Consider the following 21485-nt stretch of genomic DNA (forward strand, 5'->3'; position numbering starts at 1 on the left):
TCTGGGAAGCCAACAAAGAGCTCTGTGCGCATGCTCTATTTCCAGATGACAGCTCACTATGTCGAACAAATTCAGAATAAGCCCGTCCAGAAACTTGACATATCTTGACCTTCCTTTCCCTCTGGGATTCCAATGAAACTAACATTATTACGTCTGCTTCGATTTTCCATATCCTCTAATTTTTCCCACACCTGATCCATATCAGTTTTGGTGGCCGGCAGGTTAGCCTGCAGCTCTTTTCCGGCTGCTTCCAGAGACTCGATTCGCTTTTCAACCTCTTCCATTCTTGTGATCAGAGTGGAAAGTTTCACCTCCATAGATGTGGTCGCTTGAAGGCCCTCCATGTTGGTCGAGATTTTTGTTAGCACTGCATAAATGTTCGCAATATGTTGACCTACATCCTGAGGCACACTGTCATTCCCAACCGGACCCCGCCATCTTGCTCTTGAGAGGCGTCAGACGCGTGTGACCATAAATGCTTTTTAAATGTCCCCACAGGCCGACGATTTTGAATTCTTTGACATCCTACACTCCCAGCGCAGTTTAACAATCAAAACCAAATCAGTACTCCCTGAGTAATATTGATTGAAAGGATAATTGTAGCAAAGTGTAGCGGAGCTCGCCACTAGGCTGCATAGCGTTACGTGACTCCGAATTTCTGTTATGTTGTAGATTTGGGGGTTACCATCATGGTGAAGTGTGGGGCTTGAGCTTAGGTTGAGGACTGATACATATTAAGTATTCTACATATTGCTTTATTCATTGAACAATTGCTTTGTTAACCATAGCATAATGACTCATATTGCACTCAGTAGTGCTTCCCATGAGCATGCGATTAGCATGCGAATATGTCCTGTCACTAGCTAGTATATCACTAAATGAGTTCATCTGATTTATTTTGACAAGTAAGGTTTACTTGATTCAATTAGGTTCCCTCTACTTGACGTATTTAAGTTTTAATTACATGGTAATTTTAATGTTAGAAAACTTACACCTTTATTACTTCTGCTTGCTCAAATACTCTTAGATTGTGTAAAGCTCTGCATTATTTCAGGCTGAGTATAGAAAAGAGAACCAGGTGGCCACCATGGAGATTTATCTCATTGTGATTCTGGTAGACTTATGAAAAAGACACGTTACGATACATGTTTAATGAGTACATCTGCTCCTACAATTACTACCAGCACTGCCCGCACTGAAGAAACAATCATCGCTGTCTGTGACCTGGACCAGCTAATGAGCTGAATATATTTCCAGAATTATAATGTAATTCCTCTTTTAGGTTTAACGGTACACATTTTGGCAGAACAAAAAAAGTAGCTACTGCATCTTTCGATCACACTGTCGGGCAAATTCACTAAACAGTTACACCATTTTTCTGTATTTTAGTGCAACACTCTACATCTTATTCACGAAACACCCGCAATCCAATTTAACCTGGTGCTATATGCGCTGGCATAGCGCTGCACCTTGAGCATTCAGATGGTGTAACTGTCATTCTTTTTAGCTTACACAAACCTCTTTTCTGTGTTTATCTCCTTTTATGAGGCGGTAAACTGAATTCAATGGAATTCAATCACTTTTGAATTTTTAAAGAGCTGATTCAGGTGTCTGGATCAAAGTGGTGGAGCAATGTTGTACAGCTAACCTGCAAGAGTGGGAATTGCGCCATTCTAATTGCATTCAGTCCAAAATTTCTGGGCATGTTTGTGCTGTTGCCTAATATGCATTATTCCTTAGGTGAAAAAGGTGCTAAAACAACAAAGACAGCACATGAAAACAAACCACTAATAAAATCATTGTCACAAAATCATCAGTGAATTCCCCCTGTATATTTTACAGGCCACTCCAAACAGCTTGCTGCAGTCAGATTTGCAATACGATTCATGTTGCTGCCAGAGTTGGGTGCAACTGCATCACTCATGATCACTAAGCGTGAATGCCACACACTTTCTCCATTAACAAATAATCTTTTATATCACTTGCCCTTTTGAGAGCCACTTTTCTTTAAGATAACCATTAATCATTACTTTCTCTCCTAAAAACAGCTCTTCTCATAAATACAACAATGCTGATTACTTGGACAATAACACAATCAGCCAGCAATGAAGAGGCGCTGTGTTATGTAAGAGACATATCAACATCATCAGACAGATTTAGCATTTACTTTAGGGAGCACTATTCCAGAAGGCTCATCATTATCATCGCTATTAGATGCTTCTTACAGTATCTCCTGTTAATGCCACCCCGGCACTGCAGAACGAAAACATTTAGTCCACGACCTGGACTGCTTTCGTCATTAATTGCAATTTGATGGCGCTGAGTGGTTGCAAGCAAATGTACTTGAAAGATTTAGTTGAGCATAAATGGCTTTGAAGAGAGGGAAATGTATGTGTCATGCTGTAATGGTGTTACTGGATTGGTGTGCACTGACCAGGACATGTTTTAGCAGTCAACATGACTTCAAAACATCTTTTGTTGTGTTTTGGGGATTTGCCACAGGAAGCTGTCTCCCAAGGAGCAACGATGTTATGTTTATTGAGTGCCACAAAGGAAAGCACGAAAAAAGATTTTTGTTATGGCGTCCCATTTTTAAAGCTTCGGAGGCACAAATCCCATGTTCTTTGTTGTGAGAACTATTAGATATGTTAACTATTATCTAACATGAAATTAATGTAGCATGAAAACTGTGATTTTGGCCTGTTAAAACCATTCAATCATGTCAAAACAATGTAAAATCATACAAAATTGAAATCATACAACAAAAACAAAATATGTCGAACTGATTTTAATTACTGATTAATTTTATTGACCAAAATGTTTTATATTTAGTAGAGGTAGAGTGATATAACAGTTTTACCAATTAATCGGTGCTAATAGTTTCTTTTTGGAACTATCGGTTATCGGCAAAAATCGATGCCGATAGTTTTTTTTTTTTTTACTTTTTTTTTTTTATGATTCCTCTGTGATCCTCTGTGGCTGGTGCTGGAGCAATGTACAGTTTGAATGGCTTGGTCCTACAGTGTAACAACGGCCTCTAAACGTAAAATAATACTAACTAACGATCTACTCTTTTTTTTTTTTAACTGCATGGCAGGAAGACAAGTAAATAATCTCATTCTGTTTTCTCAATTTTTACAAATATTGTTCTATTGCTGTTACCCAAGTTATTGTAAAAAAAAAAAAACAAAAAGGATTAAATTAATATTTTTCTTTAATTTATGAGAAACATACGTTTCAATAGCTCATAAAGCAACATTTGGTCCCAAACTAGCTAGCCGCTGCTGAGTGATAGTTTAATTTAGGCCAAAAAATTGCAAGCTGGTTACTTGAAACCCTGTTAAACATTCTGGCATTGTTTTTTTATTAAACGGCATAGATTTTATTTAATAAATCATTTTATTTATATTTACATTTATCAATGCTGTCTTTTTGAATGTTTATTGCAAGAAATAATCAGGATTTAAAACTAGGGCTGTCAATCGATTAAAATTTGTAATCAAAGAAATTACTTGGAATGCCGATTAATTAATTGAATTAAGCACAACTAATCGCATACATAAATATTTCAATACATGATTAAATAATTATAAATAGTTATATTTAAATAATTATAAATAAACAGTATATGTTCTAAAAATGCCCAATGACCAATACGGCATTTTAACCTATTTTTGCGTGTTTTTTAAGGCTTTTTTACGTTTGTTTAGAACGCCGCAAATTACACCGTTTTAGATGTACTATCACGTTATTCTGAGACTCGTGGTTTGCCATATGTTCTCATCTTGTGTTGTCTGCCCTTGGTAATGCGGTTTGTTCTTTGTCTGTATTAGCTGCGCATTGCCTATACAGCGAGTTTTGCTTACTGCCCCCTGGAGAAAAGAGGTGGTACTCCATGCTTGAATTGTTCAGATATAAGCAATATTCCTTATTACAGTCCAGGGACATGATTAATTGCGTTCATTTTCTTAAAGCGTTATTTTCTATATAGTTAATCGCACCGAATTAATGTGTTAAATCAACAGCCCTATTTAGAACTTTATTTAGATATGTTCTAAATTTTGGTAACAGCACTGCAAAAATTGCAAACCTCAAATAAAACTAATAGAAAATAACAGCACATATAATTTTCTCTCTTTTTTTTTTTTTGGACAGGTTGATAATCAACATTTTCTGAAGGTTAAACACCAACTTTCACTAACCATATAAGTATACAGTATAAATTATATAAGTATACATTATAAGTATTGTTGTATATGTTGGAACAAGTATACAAAGTAATACTTGTTGGAGTTTCAAGACATTTTTGTACCCTATCCATGGAAAGTGCCACACATACACCACCACCAGAGGTTCCAGGAGGAGGTGGGGCTTAAAACTCACCTGCCACAGAGTTTGGGCGGGGCATGAGGTAGAGGGGGGTGGGATGAGAGGAATAGTGGGTGGAGCCTGGCTCAGGGATCTTGTTGAGGCTGTAGGTGGAAGCGGCCATGTTCTCATCCACACGGTACAGACCGGAGTCCAGCGTAGATTTGTGTGAGTGCCAGAGCTTCAGGCTGCTGCCTCGAGAGCCATCGCTATGCTTTCCACTCCTGTCCGTGGGCTCTGAGTAACTGGTCAAGGTGGCTGGAACACAAGGCAATAAGCATAAAAATGCAGGGTGTCAAAACTGTGAACATTCCAGCTTATTGATTCATATCTGCAATGTTTTTTGTGTGAACTAAACACAAAAGGAAATTCAGCTAGAATTTCAGTGAGAAAATTTATTTCAAACAAATGCCACCTAGTTTTTGGCATTTATATATTTTTAAGTGTGACTGTGATTTTGATCTTTTAATACATTTGACAGTCATTTCCTAAAACGAAGTACTTAAACCTTAGTATTTGAGCTCAATTCTTATACAAGTTTGCATTAAAAAAAAAATTTCCTTTGAGTTTCTAAATACTTTTTGGCACCACTGTATGTCTGTACTGTATGTATTACTCAATGTATCTTTATGTTTCTGAGAATATTCATGTGCAAGTGTGCCTGTCGCTCACCGATAATGCCGCTGTCTCTGCTCTCGAGGGTGGATGTGGGGCTGGTGACGGCCTGTCCCGGAGCTGCTGGAGGCAGTGTGGAACAGGGACTGCAGGCGGGCGGAGAGGCAGTACTGCTGGTCAAAGTGGAACACGGACTCATCCTCCCGCTGGCTCCTAAATCCTGCACACAAAACCTTTGCCTTCAGTGCATGCCTGTGTTTGTACTGGACCAATTAATCTCTATCAGCGCAGAAAGTCCATAGGCTTGCAGCAGGAAGCCCTCTCTCTCCTCCCCATCTGCTGGTTGCTGAATGATGGGGCGACTGTTGCGCTATGTGACAGGCTGAGCTGGTGTTTGTTCAGGTTAGGCGGCACTCAGGCCTAAAGCAGGACATAATGAAGCATGGCACGGCTAATCTGCCCACTCCCACGATTAACATCAAAGATCACAACAGGCAATGCACCTCACCTTTAAAACACTCACAACTGCTTAACGTCAGAGCGATAGTCTATACACACACACTGAGCTCAGGAGTAATAAGAAAGATACTCTTGCACTCCAGTGCTCTCTGCAGTTATGCAACACTATGGAGGTAATTCACTATGAATGAGTTACGCCCACTGATAGTCCATTTGCACACATTCAGTACGTTTACATGTGCAGTTATAATCAAGCTACAGTGGGTTTTTGTGCAGTAGAGCTTCAGTCTTTACCTGTCTGTCACAACGCGTAATCAAATTTTTAAGGACCGCACATCACCTCAGCAATTTCAGTGCTACGGACGTAACATTTGCAGTCTAAATGTGAAATTCAACTTCTCATAGAAAGTATTCATTACCAGTATATTAAACTATTTGTATGCTACAATCACAAACCACTGCAGATAGAGTCCATACATCAGAAAGTTTTTTTTTTTTTTTTTTTTTTCAGTTTAGATGCAGAAATGAACTTGTGTTACGAAAGTGACAAAAATGGACATGGAAGAAACATCCAAAATGCTTTGAAACCTGCAGACTTTGACCTCTGAGAAATTTATTGAATTAAGACTGAAATCGCAATATGGTCTTCTAACTGCCAAAGTTGTGTTTTCAAATATAGTCTGCATTCACTGCTTCAGTCAGAGTGAAGGAGTGCATCACATGCTAAGCAGCGGCAATATTACATGGTACATGTTTCTCATATCGCAATTCAAATTGCAAAGTTTGTAAAATGAATTGGCCCCTATATTTCCAAATATGTCATTTTAGGCATGGTGCAACTGTTTTGTCTCAACTCATTGTCTCACCTGCCAAAGATCAACTTCATTACTGGTGGTCCAACGTAATGATTGCAACAATAATCTAATTAGATAAATCCCATAGAACAGGCAAGTTGTTCTACGGAGGACTCAAAGGTAACTAACAAATCATCTCTGCTGCAGAGCAGAGGAAGCAGAGTGCAAGAGCACTTAAACGGTTCTTGTGCTGAAGCTCAATGCTGCAAGCAAACATGAGGAAAAAAAGATGACTGCATTCTAAAAACTGCTGTATCAACAGAGTAGAATAGCAAAGTAGCAGTCTTAATGTAATTCCCTAATTAGAGGTAAACTCATCTGAATTCCAAATGTGGCCTCTTCACTGCAAGACTGAAAGATAATTTTTGACACTTCAAAGAACTGTGGTTTGAATACGAAATGTGTGGAACCCAAATTTCTGCTTTAAAGATCTTCTGGAGTGAATCTCACGTAAAGATCATGTCCAGGCCATATTTCATAACAAAATTAAAAGAAGAAAATTAGAAAATGAAGCCTATTTTAAGGACCATAAAATATGGGGGCCGGGGCAGCTCAGTGGTAAAAGACGCTGGCTACCACCCCTGGAGTTCGCTAGTTCGCTAGTTCAAATCCCAGTGCGTGCTGAGTGACTCCAGCCAGGCCTCCTAAGCTCCTAAGCAACCAAATCGGCCCGGTTGCTAAGGAGGGTAGAGTCACATGGGGTAACCTCCTCGTGGTCGCTATAATGTGGTTCATTCTCGGTGGGGTGCATGGTGAGTTGAGCGCGGATGCTGTGGTGGGTGGCGTGAATCCTCCACACGCGCTATGTCTCCGTGGCAACATGTTCAACAAGCCATATGATAAGATGCGTGGGTTGATGGTCTCAGACGCGGAGGCAGCTGGAATTCATCCTCCGCCACCCGGATTGAGGCAAATCACTACGCGACCACGAGGACTTAAAAGCGCCCTGGGAATTGGGCATTCCAAATTGGGTATAAAAAAAAAAAAAAAAAAGGACCATAAAATATAAAATAATACAATATTTATACTTCATGGTAGTAATTGTAATGCCTTTAATTATGCTGATTCTAATACAAAAATTGTATTACAGTAATTTTACTGTAATGTAGTAAAAATGTATAGTACAATCTAATGAGAATCACCATTGATAATACAACTGAGAAATGAGAATTAAAGGAATTCTCCAGGTTCAATACAAGTTAAGCTCAATCAACAGCATTTGTGGCATAATGTGACTTATTTTTTGTGGTAATCAACATTATGCCACAAATGCTGTCGATTGAGCTTAACTTGTATTGAAACCGGAATATTCCCTTAACAAAAACACGTCCGGACACACGGCAAACAAATCTTTATGGTCCTAAAATAATAGTTGATTTTGGGATTAAACATGACCCGGACATGATTTCGTGACCCTTTCGTGAAATTATAAAAAGCATCAAATTACAGGAATTATAGAGATAAAGTGAACGATATCTGGCTGGTCATATGATCTCAGCATAGTTGTGCTCAAGAATGTCTGTGTGGTAACATGAATAGAATAAAGCAGCCTTTTCTCTATGACTGATATAGCCAGAGTCTTCATTATATTATTATTTCTTTCTGTTTAAAAGTTTAGTGCACTCAGTTCACCTTTAAGTAGACATATACTGTATTTATAGCAAGAGTTGAGGTTAAGTAGCCCACCTGTGCGTCATCAGGCTCCTCCATGCTGTACTGTGGCCCTTGAGACCCCTCGCTCACCTTATCTCCCAGTAGGAAGCCAAGGCGAGTCATCAATGTGTTCGCTGCCTCGTCCACGGAGGGAGGGGGGCCTAGCTCTTGACCTAACCTCCCTGAAAGAAGGCAGGAGAGAAAGAGACAGAGAAAGAGAAAATGAAATGAAGTGAGAAGTAAAACCCGCAAAAATAGCTCACCAAAGCAGAAACAAGTTCATTATAAGCTTCTGCATCTTCCACAGTCGATGACTACTATATAATAATTATGCATTCCGCATGAACATACAACAATTCAACAATACTCTCCCACAGATCTTAAATGACACCTCACCTTCACAGTGACATCAATCTCTCTCTCTTCTCTTAGCAATACAAATCACACTGCGGTCTAGTGCTGCTACATGAGCAGAGAAAACACTCCGCCACAAACTACATCAACCAGCTCACACTGCGATATATAATCAGTTAACAGAACCACAGAAGAGAGAGAAACAGACAGAGAGAACTAGAAAAGTTCATCAAGAGAAACTTGATGATGTTGAAGCCTTGCCTGATAGTTTAAAACATTTGAAAAAGTGGACGGACGCATGGACAGACAGATGATAGATAGAAAGATGAGAGGTGTAAACATTGCGAAATTAATGTTTTTTCAAGTGAAAACGTATTAGTGTGAACATGGCCATAAACTAACGCAGGGTGAACCTGCACAAGTTTACGCTGTTACCATGACAACCAACGTGCAAGCAAAAACGAATGCAGTCTGAACAGAAAAAAAAAAAAATCTGATCTGGCCACATATACAGTTTGTACATTCAGTCTAAAAAATTTGCTTTAAGAAAACATTTGCTTTCCCTGCAGTGTAAACAAAGCTTTAGATAGATTGGTGGTTAGTGGATAAAGCTTGAAAGCTGTCGAGGTGTTCATGTTAGGGATTTGTTTACACTGAAAACCCTTAACCGAAGTTTGTAAAATAATAATGGGAAGGCTTTGCCAAACCAACATAATGAAAACAAAAAGATCAAGAAAAACTATTCTCTAGTAGAGATCATTTAAGTCAACTAAGTTCACTTGGTGGCCATCTTGGTAGCGCCCCTGAGCAGCTACAGTATTTTCCATGTAGGTAAAATACATACAGCTCCTAATTCACTTAAATGGGGAAAGACTGAAAAAGAAAGCAATTAAAACTGTTTATCTGGCTGGTCCAGTTAATTTGTCTCTTTAAAGATGGGACTTCTATTCCTACAGCCGCCATATTGAGCGTTACAATTTCTCCTACTTAATTTTCTACAAGTGGTCTAGCTCCATCACCCATTAATGTCTCTGGTCACTAATAGTCATCAGTGTTTCTTAAATGTTAATTCAAGGAAAGACAGCACAAACTGAGACAAACAAATGAAATGTAAATGAACGAACAACACACCTGTTCCCTGGCCTGCCATTCCTTTAGCACATCAAACATTAATGCCCCGTGTGGTGCGTCCAACAGTCAGTGAATATTAGAGCGCAATGTGAACACGCCTAATACCACACAACAAGAGCTGCATGTCTGGGAGGGACAGAGCGTGTTTGTATGTGTGTGTGTGTGTGTGTGTACTTTAGTGTGGTGCAGCTTGTTTCTAAAGAGTCTTCAGTGAAATATTCAGCTGTTTTGGGAAGGTCAGTGGTGGACTGCCCTACCCCATAAACAATATATCAGAGAATTAAGATCACTGAATGACAAAGCTAATCCCTGAACCCAATTTTATAGCTTAGACATTGGTCTTTCATAGCTCAAGAGACTGAATGGAGTTCTCGGTTATGAAAAAGTTACTTTGTCTCAGCTGTTAAAGCATAAAAATACCAAATAAGACAATTGAAAACAAAGTAAGAATATAAAGCTATAAAATTCATGTGAATAACATCGCTTGGTCTTGAACATTTTGAGATCTTTTTTGTTATTTTACTTTCTTATGAAATGCTACATCTGTACGATGGTAACAATTTAACACAAATACTGTAAATAAATAAATAACTTGCACTGAATTGGATGTGACGTAATCTACCTTTTCCAAAAAGTAACAAAGTCATTATTTGCTACAGTACTTAAGATACCAGCTTACACACCACAACACAAAATTCCACTTCCTGTACAACAACAACAACAGACAAACCAGATAAACTGCCTTTCCAAATGAGCCCCTAGCAATAACGTGTGTGCTTGATCATCCGATACAATCTTAAAAGACTGATCAGTTGACCCAAAACTGCGACAGTGTAAACATCAAACAGGTGTCTCAACTTGTCTAGCAGACACATCCTCCATAAGTTGTTACATAAGCCTTTCACATTAACATAATAACAAGCTAAAACAAACAACTTTCAATGGACACAATGGCTATGGATGTATTCTGAATTGCACACTACCATACAACTCGATTCTATAACTATTGCTGAAGTACTGTATATTGTATGTATACAGTGCACAGTATGTGAATTTCCTGTATGCCAATTTGTTCTAGTTGCCAAAATGTGCAGTATACTACTGCGTGAAATGCTATATTCAATTACTTACCCTGCCATTTAAGTTATGATGGATGAACCGGAAGTTATATCAGCTTTGATACACACAGTGTTTAGTTAGTAGTAAGGTAGTATTCCATTCCAAACATAGCCTATGTCTGAAAACCTAGTGAGCTGCCTAGCTAGATGGCATTTCTGGGCATCACAGGCACATTCAAATGCTTATGTATATGCTAAGATAAAAAACAAAGTTCTCAAAAGAGAGAGCACTATGAAGATACTTTAAAACTGCAAGTCTCTAAGCTACAGTAACAATGATAACCCTCCTTTCACAGATACCATTAAGACATTAAATACATTAGAGGGCCTCGTCCAGCCCATTCTGTGTAATGGACAGGTGATTGACAAGCAATACAGACTCGATCAAGCGTGTGAAGATGATAGACCTTGTTTCATAATGACTCAAATCTAAAAGTATTCTCCCTTCACGGCAGCAAATTCCTGTTCATTCTGCTCCAGGAAAGATTCTTTGAAATAAACGCAGCACAGTGCCACAGCCTCTGGATTTATTGGTTATATAAAAATGAACGTGTGTGTTGAGGTGGCTTTTAGTGTATGTTTGTGTTTGTGCGCAGGTTTCAGTGAGAATGTCAGAGCTGGAAGTGTGTCTATACATAGACAGTCATAGCACCCACGCGCCTACCTCAAATACACTGCAGTGAAGCTATCTATAGGACACACATAATGTGCCGGTGCAACACGCTCATGTACACGAGCTTCATTATGTAGAAAAACACAAATGTTTTTCCTTCACATGTTATATTTTATAAAGTAACTAGATTTTTACATTTTCTGAAGAAAATGTGAGTTGTACATGTCCGCCGCCATGATTCAAGGGTGCTATTCGGTTGCTTGGGTGTTGAGGGTGGTTGCCAGTGTGCTGATATGCAGTTGTTAGGGTGTTGAGGATGGTTGACAGGGTGTTGCTATGATATGTGTTTGCTAGGGTGTTGTTGGTTGTTACCTAGGAACTGCTATGTGGTTGCTAGGTTGTTGTGGGTGGTTGCAAGGGTCTTGCAATGTGGCTGCCTGGGTGTTGTGGCTGGTTCTCAGGGCGTTGCTAAGGTGTTGAGGATAATTGTAATGGTTTTGCTATGCAGTGTCTAGGGTATTGTGGTTAGTTGCAAGGGAACTGCTATGTGGTTGCTAGGGTGTTGTGGGTAGTTGCCAGGGTATTGCTAAGCTGGTGCTAGGGTGGTCTGGACGGTTACCAGGGCATTGCTATGTGGTTGCTTGGATTTAGTGGCTGGTTGACAGGGAGTTGCTATGTTATTGCTAGGGTGGTGTGGATGGTTACCATGGTGTGGCTTTGTGGTTGCTAGGGTGTTCTACATTGCAATGACATTGCTATGCGGTTGCTTTGGTGTTGAGGATGGTTGTAAGGGCTATTGCTGGTAGGGTGTTGTTGTTGTGGGTGATTGCATTGGCACAGTAATGCAGTTGCTATTGTGTTGTGGGTGGTTGCCAGAGTTTTGCTATGCTGTTGCTAGGGTGTTCTGGATGGTTACCACGGCATTGCTATGTGGTTGTTCGGGGGTTGTGGCTGGTTGCTAGGGTGTTGCTATGTTGCTTCTAGGGTGGTGTGGGTGGTTACTATGGTGTGGCTTTGTGGTTGCTAGGGTGTTCTAAATTGTAATGACATTGTTATGCGGTTGCTGGGGTGTTGTGAGTGGTTGCCAGGGCATTGCTATGTGGTTGCTTTGGTGTTGAGGATGGTTGTAAGGGCTATTGCTGGTAGGGTGTTGTTGTTGTTGGTAGTTGCCAGGGCACAGCAATGCAGTTGCTAGTGTGTTGTGGGTGGTAGCCAGGGTTTTGCTATGCTGTTGTTAGGGTGTTCTGGATGGTTACCAGGGGGTTGCTATGCGGTTGCTAGGGTATTCTGGATAGTTACTGGGGTGTTGCTATGTGGTTACTAGGATGTACACTTTCATTGAATGGAAAAAAGATGCAATGAAAGTGAATAGTAACTGAAGCTGTCATTCTACCTAACTTAACAGAAAGAAAAAAAGTCATAGGGGCTTGAAACAACATGAGGGCAGGTACATAATGACAGAAGTTTTATTTTTGGATTAGCCAACCCTTTAAAACTTAGGGTTGGGGGGGGGGTGGGGGGGGGTTTGTTCAAATATCTAACCCCACATATGAGCAATAGTAATGGGTGATCACATGTGGCATTATAGAAATTGGTGCTATTGGTACTCCTAGTCATACTCGTCTACTTATGATCAGAGTGGATAACTGTAAGTTGAATTGAGCAAGAGATGGGATTATGAAATTAATGATCATTCAACGCCCAAACCAAATTTCTCATCGGACGATTCACCAAAATGACCCACATTCCTCGTGAGAGTATGGGAAAAGAGAGCATAAAGCACTTCCTTGTCCCATCCCCACCACCCTCCTGACATTCTTGCATTCCTGTGCTATGGAGAAGACAGATGGTTGCTATGGCAACAGGCCGTAGGGTAGGAAGGGTGGCTGTAGTTTCCCGAGAGTGATATGTTGTCTTTCTCCTGGTGAGTGAGTATGTGTGTGCGTGTTATGTGTGTAGTTTTTTCACCCTTTCCAGGCATGCTCGCCCAGCAGGAGTGGCCGTCGGGCCTCAAAAGCCAGCATTGTTGCACAGGTGCGAGTACGAGAGATTTGAAGTCTGGCACAAGAGCCGCCCATCAGAAGCAGTGTTCAGATTTATGAACTACTGTGAGTCACTGTAGGTAATGAAAGAGCATACTGAGCAACATCCTAAACAACAGTGTGCCTCTGATGACAGAGACAGATAGACAGAGAAAGCGAATGGAGCCAGGCACAAAAGTCGCAGTAGAGGCCAGCTGATTCACGGTTGTAATTGATTCCAGTCATTACTCAACTGTCTCGTACACAGTGCAGCTGTGCCCCAGGAGAACGGTGCACCGAACTGTAACAGGACAACATCTGCAAAGTTAGACATTGATTAGACATAGACATTTCTAACATATTTGCCACCGATATTGTAAATGTTGATAGATTGAAAATCCAACAAATGCGGCATTTTAGTGTGCTGTATTTTAGCGCAAACCCTTGTGTCTCAGGGTGCCTAGTGCCTACAGATTACAGTTTATGCTAGAATGCAATTGTTTTTTTGTTTTTGTTTTTTTTGTGATAAAGACATATATGACAAAATGCAAGTGTTCGCAAAAGAAATGCAACAACATTTAACAGAGAACATTTAACCTTTGCTGCAATGCACTCTGACGAAGGCATCTGTAGGCAAAGTGAGAATTTTGGAGAAGCGGGTACAGTTATGATTTCTGAAATCCAAATTGCTATATTGCCACTTGATTTCAAACTAGGGATACACAGATACAAAACTTGTGTGCCGATACCGATATCCGATTATTTAGAACAACATCTGCCGATAACTTTATTCTACATGTCTTCTATGTTTCAGAGAAACTGGTTTCGGTTACAAACAAAACACTGAAACAAAAAGTGCATTATTAACTCCAATAAACATACTTAACTCACATTAATGGAATCCTGAACTTGTTACTTTTTAGATGAAGCATTTTCACTTTAGCTTTTACAAACTCATCATATTCCTTGCTTTCTCAAGCTTTAATGTGATTTTTTTTTTTTTATGCCTGATTTGGATCATTACATTAATGAATCAGGTACTGAAACAATGCATACAGTGCATGCATATACACACTGCTATCAGTGGGCGCAATTCACTCTTAGTGTATTTAACCCAGATGGTTAAACAATGCAGACTTTTTCATGTTACCGAACTTTAAATCCCAGATACTTTGCTGAGATGTGTCACACCTCACTGCAGCATGTTGATAGTACAGTATGCTGCTGGCATCTTGTCCTTGGCAGAGTGGCATCACTGAGAGGTTTTAAGAGGGATGAGGAGAGGCTAAAATCGACATTGTTTTTCAGAGGCCACTGACCAAGCTCTCAAAACAGCCCAAGAACTACCAAACTTCTACAGACTTTACACACAATTAGAGTATATATGAAGGTGATCTGAGGGAGGATAGTGCAGACAGTTAAAAAAAAAAAAATGGTGTGGTGGGGCATAGAACACTCTTTGCTTTGATAAACAGGTGCAATGGTTGTCCGGGGACATGTTTTAAAACTTCTTAGGAATGGTCAAATTGTTTTGCGATTTCATGACCACATTATAAGTGATTGGAGTATATAGAAAAAATGTACCCCTTTTTGGTATATAGCTATTTTGCGTACACTATAACCATGTACACACTACAGCTAACTGTAGTTGTCACTGATCTTTTGAGTGCCTAATCCTGTTCTGTACACACAGAGTTTGGTTACTTATGGGAGTAACACATTATCAGAGTGACACAATCAACTAAATTGACTTCCAAAAAATTCAGTTAGTGACAATGACATTTACATAATATCTGCACAGAATGTACAGAACTGAACTGTGCAAATGTTTGTTAATACAGTACCATAATTAGAAGCACAAGACAGAGAAAGTGCATTAAAATGAGCATCTTAAAGCTGAAGTGTGTAATTTCTGCATGCACTAGTGAACCACCAAACGCAATTGCCAAAATAAACATAGTTTTCAAACAGCTTTCACAAATACTCACCCGTCTGACGTTGTTTGAACAAACAGATATTTCTACCCAAAACTCACACCATTGGTTGAGTCAATGTTGCAGTGCCGGGTGACCAAACAAACAGAGCAATATTTTTATACTGCCACAGAGCCACAGGGTTTTCATTTGTCCAGAAAATCAACCTAAGAATGGCTTAACTACGGTTGTCGCACACTAAGGTGGGATCCGATAAATCATTTTACCTTTGAGAAAGTTACACAAGTTTAACAAGCATTTACAAAACATGGCAGCTCTGTCAATGTCTGTTTGATTACAATATCTAGGATAATACTATGGTTGCTAATGTTAGCTTGTTCAAAAATAGCTAACAACATTGGGTTAATTGAATAGGGTACAAATTGGTATCCCAGTACTTTTTTAAAAACATGGTACCACTGTCGACAGATTGTTTACTAGCAATGGCCGGATGATTATATGTGGTCGCTAACATAAGTTTGGTTAAAAATACCTAACACCAAACAGGTTTAAAATGTAGGCATCAAATGTTGCTGTTTACCACTATGACCATGTCCACACTAATACATTTCCGTTTGAAAACGCATTAATTTAGCTACGTTTATGCCTCCCAATCACACTAGAATGCCGTTTTTCTCCACTGAAAATTTAGTGTTTCGAAAACTCTCCATTACCCCATACTTTGGAAAATGATGACGTTGGAAAACTGAAAACACACACACACCACGAAAAGAAAGGGGGGTCATAAGCCAAGGGTATGGTATGGTATAACAGAGAACAGATGGATCAAGTCAAAGTGTGTGTGTGTGTGTGTGTGTGTGTGTGTGTGTGTGTGTGTGTAAAGGGAGTATAGGGTTTCACTACTGCCAGTAGAACATTGGTTTTGTTCAGACAGGACAGATTGCAATGGCAGTTACATTCACCTAATAATCAATTCACATTACTACATATTTTTACTGTTCCTGCCTATAAGACTAGAATTATGTTTACTATTGCAGGTATTTGAACAAATTTGGTGGGTAACTCATCCTGCATCACTTGTGATGAAGATTTTGCATTGTGACATTATTTTCATGACAACTAGTATGGAAGCCGAGGAGTGCTAATTAAAAAACAATGAAGAAATAAATTATCAATTTATTAATTTCAAGAAAAATAAAATATATATTTTTTTTTACATATGGATAAATAAAGACACATTTTAATTTTGTTTATTTAGTAATTTTTTTAAAATGTAATATTTAACACTAAAATTGTGCATTAATAAATCATGTAGGCCTATTTAATTCATGTTAAAATTTAATTAAATGAAACAATAAATTAGTACATGAATAAGTCATTTTAAATGCACCTTTTAAATTGTGTTTAAAACAACAATTGGAATGCCCAATTTCCAATGTGCTCTAAGTCATCGTGGTGGCGTAGTGACTCGCCTCAATCCAGGTGGCAGAGGACGAATCTCAGCTACCTCCGCATCTGAGACGTCAATCCGGGCATCTTATCACATGGCTTATTGAGTGCGTTACCACGGAGACATAGTGCATGTGGAGGCTTCACGCTATTCCCCGCGGCATCCACACACAACTCACCATGCGCCCCACTGAGAGCGAACCACATTATAGTGACCACGAGGAGGTTACCCCGTGACTCTACCCTACCTAGCAACCGGGCAATTTGGTTGCTTAGGAGACCTGGCTGGAGTCACTCAGCACACCCTGGATTCAAACTCGCGACTCCAGGGGTGGTAGTCAGCGTCTTTGCTCGCTGATCTACCCAGGCCCCCCAGCAATTGCTTTTCTTAAATCATTTACCAACAGCTTTTCTTTATTGTTTGACTTTGCTTTTTCTTTTTCCATTTGCCAATTGCTTTTCTTTCTCCATTTGACAATTGGGCTTAAATTTGTCATTGGACAGTTAACACGTGGGAGCAACCAATGAACTTTCAATACAGTTTTAAGACAGACACCCTCGGGTCCTGATTGGACGGCTTTTGTTTGGAGGTTTGAGCAGTTTTACGTGCTCTATGAAGCTTTTTGCAAAAGAAACAGCAGCGAAGCGTGTCAGAAATTACACACATTTTTCTCCCAATTTCTCATTACTATTTTGCGTCCGGATGTTTTAGCTTTAACATTTTTTTTCTATATTCATTATTCTCAATGGTGATTACCCCCTCGACTTTCATTACTGTAATTACTGTTATAAAATATATATTTTTAAACCAGCATAAATTTAAGGCAATACAACAAATACTATGGTAAAAAAAAATACATTAGATATCTTAGATATCAAATAAGATATATGATGTATCTTGGGACCACAAAAACACAGAAACTAGAGATGCATTCACCAGAACACCCAAGCGACCACATAGCAATGCGCTAAAAACACTCAGAACACCCTAGCAACCACAAAGCATTGCACCAACAACCAGTAAGGACACCTTAGCAACCTCATACGAACGCCCTGGCAACCACCCAGAAAACCCTAGAGCACGGTTCGGTACTTCAGCATGGTTCGGTATGGTCACAAACTGTTTTCGGGATGAATTTCACAGCACAGTTAGCTAACCGATCTCAACTGTGCTTTTGGGACAGCTTTAGTGACGTGGCAAATCACCATTGGTCACAATGGAAAAAGAAACCTTTACTATGTCAACGAGCCTGGATGGGTACAGAACAGCACCATTCAGCAATGGTAACAGTTCAGCCCGATGGTGGAAAGCAGCAAAGCAAAGAACCGGTCCCATATAAAATCTCAAAATATACTGATAATATAATTTAACGTGTTTGCATCTAAACCATCATTATGTGTTTACTGTAATACAAGTGTGAGAGAAATTGAGACTTTAGCATAACTGGAACAGCATTCCATGAGAGGATTAGATGGTCGAGGAATAGCTGAACATGAAACCAGCTCACGGGGAAATGTGAAGCATTCACACAGAACGCACACTGACAGATGCCTGAACAACAGCAGGACACTTCACTTCCAACAGCAGAGTGGATCCAGCGCTCTCTGGAAAGACATAGCCCCTTATGTTCAAGAGCATAACAGAGTGTTAAAATCAGGGGTGTATCAGGGGTGATAGGAAAAGTGGTTTGCACACATTATACTCATCATCCTCTGTTAGAAGTATGACATGGTTTTAAATGCCTGGTTGTAGGGCTGGGAGATACATTGAATACCCATGATATAATTGCGATGGTTTTGCTGATGATATAAAATTCAACAATATTGTGAATATCGTGATGATTTTAACAAGCCTTTAATTTGCCCATTAAGTTTCATAGAGTGCATCAGTAGACTAATTTCATGATCCTTCAGGGTTGTATATTTAATCAAAATAACATCAAAGTGAAGATATGATCATATGTTATTATTTAACTGCCAAAGGTTGCGATTAAAGACAGATAAACTTGGTCTGTGTGCACTTCAAAATGAACTGGCAATGTGCTGATCTGTGCACGCGCAGGGGCAGCAGGGCTCATGGGCTAGTGTTTGTAGCGCAGTTCACCTGCATTGTGAAGTAATGCAGGTTAAAGCATTTGCGCAATTCCAAACATTAGTAACCGCTATAAAGTTATTATACACATCTACAAACGCGGATCAGTTAAGGAGAGTTTGACAGCGGTTCACAAGATGCAAAACTCATAACTGTCAAACAAATATTGCACTACTTTTCATAATAAAAGCTCCTGGTGAAGGTGAAATAAACATGACTGCACTTGCAGTGTCAAAATAAAAAACCCAGTTTAGGGTGAAGTAAATAGGACAGAAATATATTAATTTATCTTTAACAAATCTTATCCTTAAAATAATAATAATTCAGTATTATATTGTAATAATAAACTTGACTGGGTTCCACAGTAATAATTTAGAACTATGCAATATTCATCTGGTTTCAAGTATTATATGCACACCTTGTTCATTCACAAAGAAACATTTTTAGTAAAAATATATGAAGGTAAATACAATTTTTATTAAGCTTCCATACATAATTGTATGTTAAATATAAGTATAAACGTGCAAATCAGTGAAAATAATTTTACTCTCCCTTGTGTTAATTTAGCGAAAAACTGTGGGAAACACGCCTTCATCATTTTTAAATAGATTTTTATTTAATGCCTTTGAAATATTAATTCTACATGGCATCTGCTACAGTACATCTCTGATAGCCCTAAACAACTGGGCTGCACTAGTGTGTGATTGTGTGTGTTTCAAGTTCATTTGAGGTAAGTCGCCGTAAGGAATGTCACGTCTCAAAACAATGGCAGCATACAGGGCTGTCTGTTCATGTGTGAGTGTTGAAATAAATTAAACTGGTTCCCAACATTGTTGTGACATGGCTTGGATATGTGTTTGTTGTTGAATTGGTTTGCTTTTGTGCAGTGAAAGTAGCGATACTACAAACTAAAACTACATTTTTCAGTAGCGTGTAAGTAATTCAGCTGTTTTCGAAATAATGTATCTTTTCAACTAACAAGCTACTTTTTCCAGTAAGTAGCAGTGTAGCATGACAAAGCATTGTATTGTGCATATCTTTCAAGTTTACTGCTGCCACACTAAAATAGATTCATTCATTCATAACCCTCATTGTTTTGGGGAAAGATACATTCTGATCTCAAACACTTATAGACAGTGTTGGGCAAGCTACTCAAAAAATGTAGCAAGCTAAGCTACAAACTACTCAACAGAAAAATTAGTTAAGCTAAGCTAAAAGCTACACTTCAGAGAAAGTAGCAAGTTACACTACAAGCTACACACCAAAAGTACTTTTAAGCTACTTCATATACTTTTCAACCGCAGATGCATGGGGCATACTGACATAGACAAAGCATCTAAAAGACTTATTCACATGATGTTTATCAGAGCCATAGTACAGTATATTACAGTTTAGTGCAATACAGTATACAAGTATACAGTATGGTACAATAAAACAACAACTAAAAACATGTGTTCAACATTTAAAGTCACTATTTTTACATTTTATTTTTTCATATTTATACTACTACCTCTACAAACATGTGTTTAATATGAAAAATCACTATTTTTACATTTTATTTTTCAGATTTAGGTTACTACATCTGCAAACCCATTTAAACAATTTCATTTGCACATTCCTGTATAAAGGGGGGGTTTGGGTGATTTATGAGGACACCTTTTTAGGTTACAAACTGGTAATTACAGGGGTATTATACTATAAATGTGGTTTATGAGGACATTTCTAGTGTCTCCATAATTTAAATCGCTTAAAAAAACATATAAACGATGTTTTTTTTAAAAAATGTAAAAATGCAGACGTTTTTTGTGAGGGTTAGGTTTAGGGGATAGAATCTATAGTTCGTACAGTACAAAAATCATTATGTCTATGGAGAGTCCTCATAAGGATAGCCGCACCAACATGTGTGTGTGTGTGTGTGTGTGTGTGTGTGAGCGAGCACATCTGGGCAATAACAATGTGATTTCTGATGGTGTCAGATGGTAATACAATGGTACTTTGATATACAATTACCATATTTATGTACCATTCTGTATTTGCATGGTGCTTCAAATTACTTGAAAGAATACCATGTTACTACCATGGTAAACTGATATAATGATTACCATATTCATATACTATTGTATTTACATGGTGCTTCAAGGTAATTTAAAAAAATACCATGGTACATCGCTATATGATTACCATATTCATATAGCCTACCATTGTATTAACATAGTGCGTCCAGGTAATGGTACGTCCAAAAAACATGGTAATGCCATGGTACTTTTTGATGTGTTTTCATGTAGGCTATTATGTGTTTTGATACTCTTTTAGTTGGAAAATTTATTTACCTGCAGAAGTTGTTTACAAGCTGGAAACGTGTTGAACTTTATAAAGACCTTCTTCATCGCTGGCAAACAATAGGACGCATTTGCAGGTTTCGTTTCCATTTTCGTTTTATAAAATACTCTGTGAGCTTATTGGCAAGTGAGAGCGCACTCAAATGATTCAGCAGTGTGCACGCAAGCTTTCTGAGTCATTCAGACTGAACTGCAAACCGATTCAGACTGCTTTCCTATCACGTGTGACCAATTCATTTTAAAGAACCGACTCACATGAGCTATTAATTTGTGATCAGACATCTTTTGTTTTGATTCAAAACTGGCGACATTAAACACCGGGTACAAGGCAAGGGCGAAGCAGCCATGGGGAACGTTGGGGACACGTCCCCCGCACTCTTAAAAAGGAGATTTTTGTCCCCTGCACTTTTCCAAGCTAAACCCATACCAAGTCCAAATGGTGGATATGTATACAGTATTCTTTGTGTTTTGTTACTTTGGGCTGA

At 38.9% G+C, this 21485-nt stretch overlaps 1 protein-coding gene across 2 annotated transcripts in view; it reads right to left on the minus strand.

Moving 5' to 3' along the window:
• LOC127427369 (protein TANC2-like) overlaps nt 1-21485 on the minus strand; it is a 117232-nt gene that overhangs the window by 62358 nt on the left and 33389 nt on the right. For both annotated transcript variants that reach the window (XM_051674939.1, XM_051674938.1), the window contains exons 2-4: nt 7983-8131; nt 5041-5203; nt 4384-4626 (exon numbers count right to left, since the gene is read on the minus strand). In XM_051674939.1, the coding sequence (XP_051530899.1) occupies nt 4384-4626; nt 5041-5203; nt 7983-8131 (555 nt within the window). The remainder of the gene's footprint in view (nt 1-4383; nt 4627-5040; nt 5204-7982; nt 8132-21485) is intronic.

This window comes from Myxocyprinus asiaticus, chromosome 36 (genome assembly GCF_019703515.2).
Source record: "Myxocyprinus asiaticus isolate MX2 ecotype Aquarium Trade chromosome 36, UBuf_Myxa_2, whole genome shotgun sequence".
Classification (NCBI taxonomy): Eukaryota; Metazoa; Chordata; class Actinopteri; order Cypriniformes; family Catostomidae; genus Myxocyprinus; species Myxocyprinus asiaticus.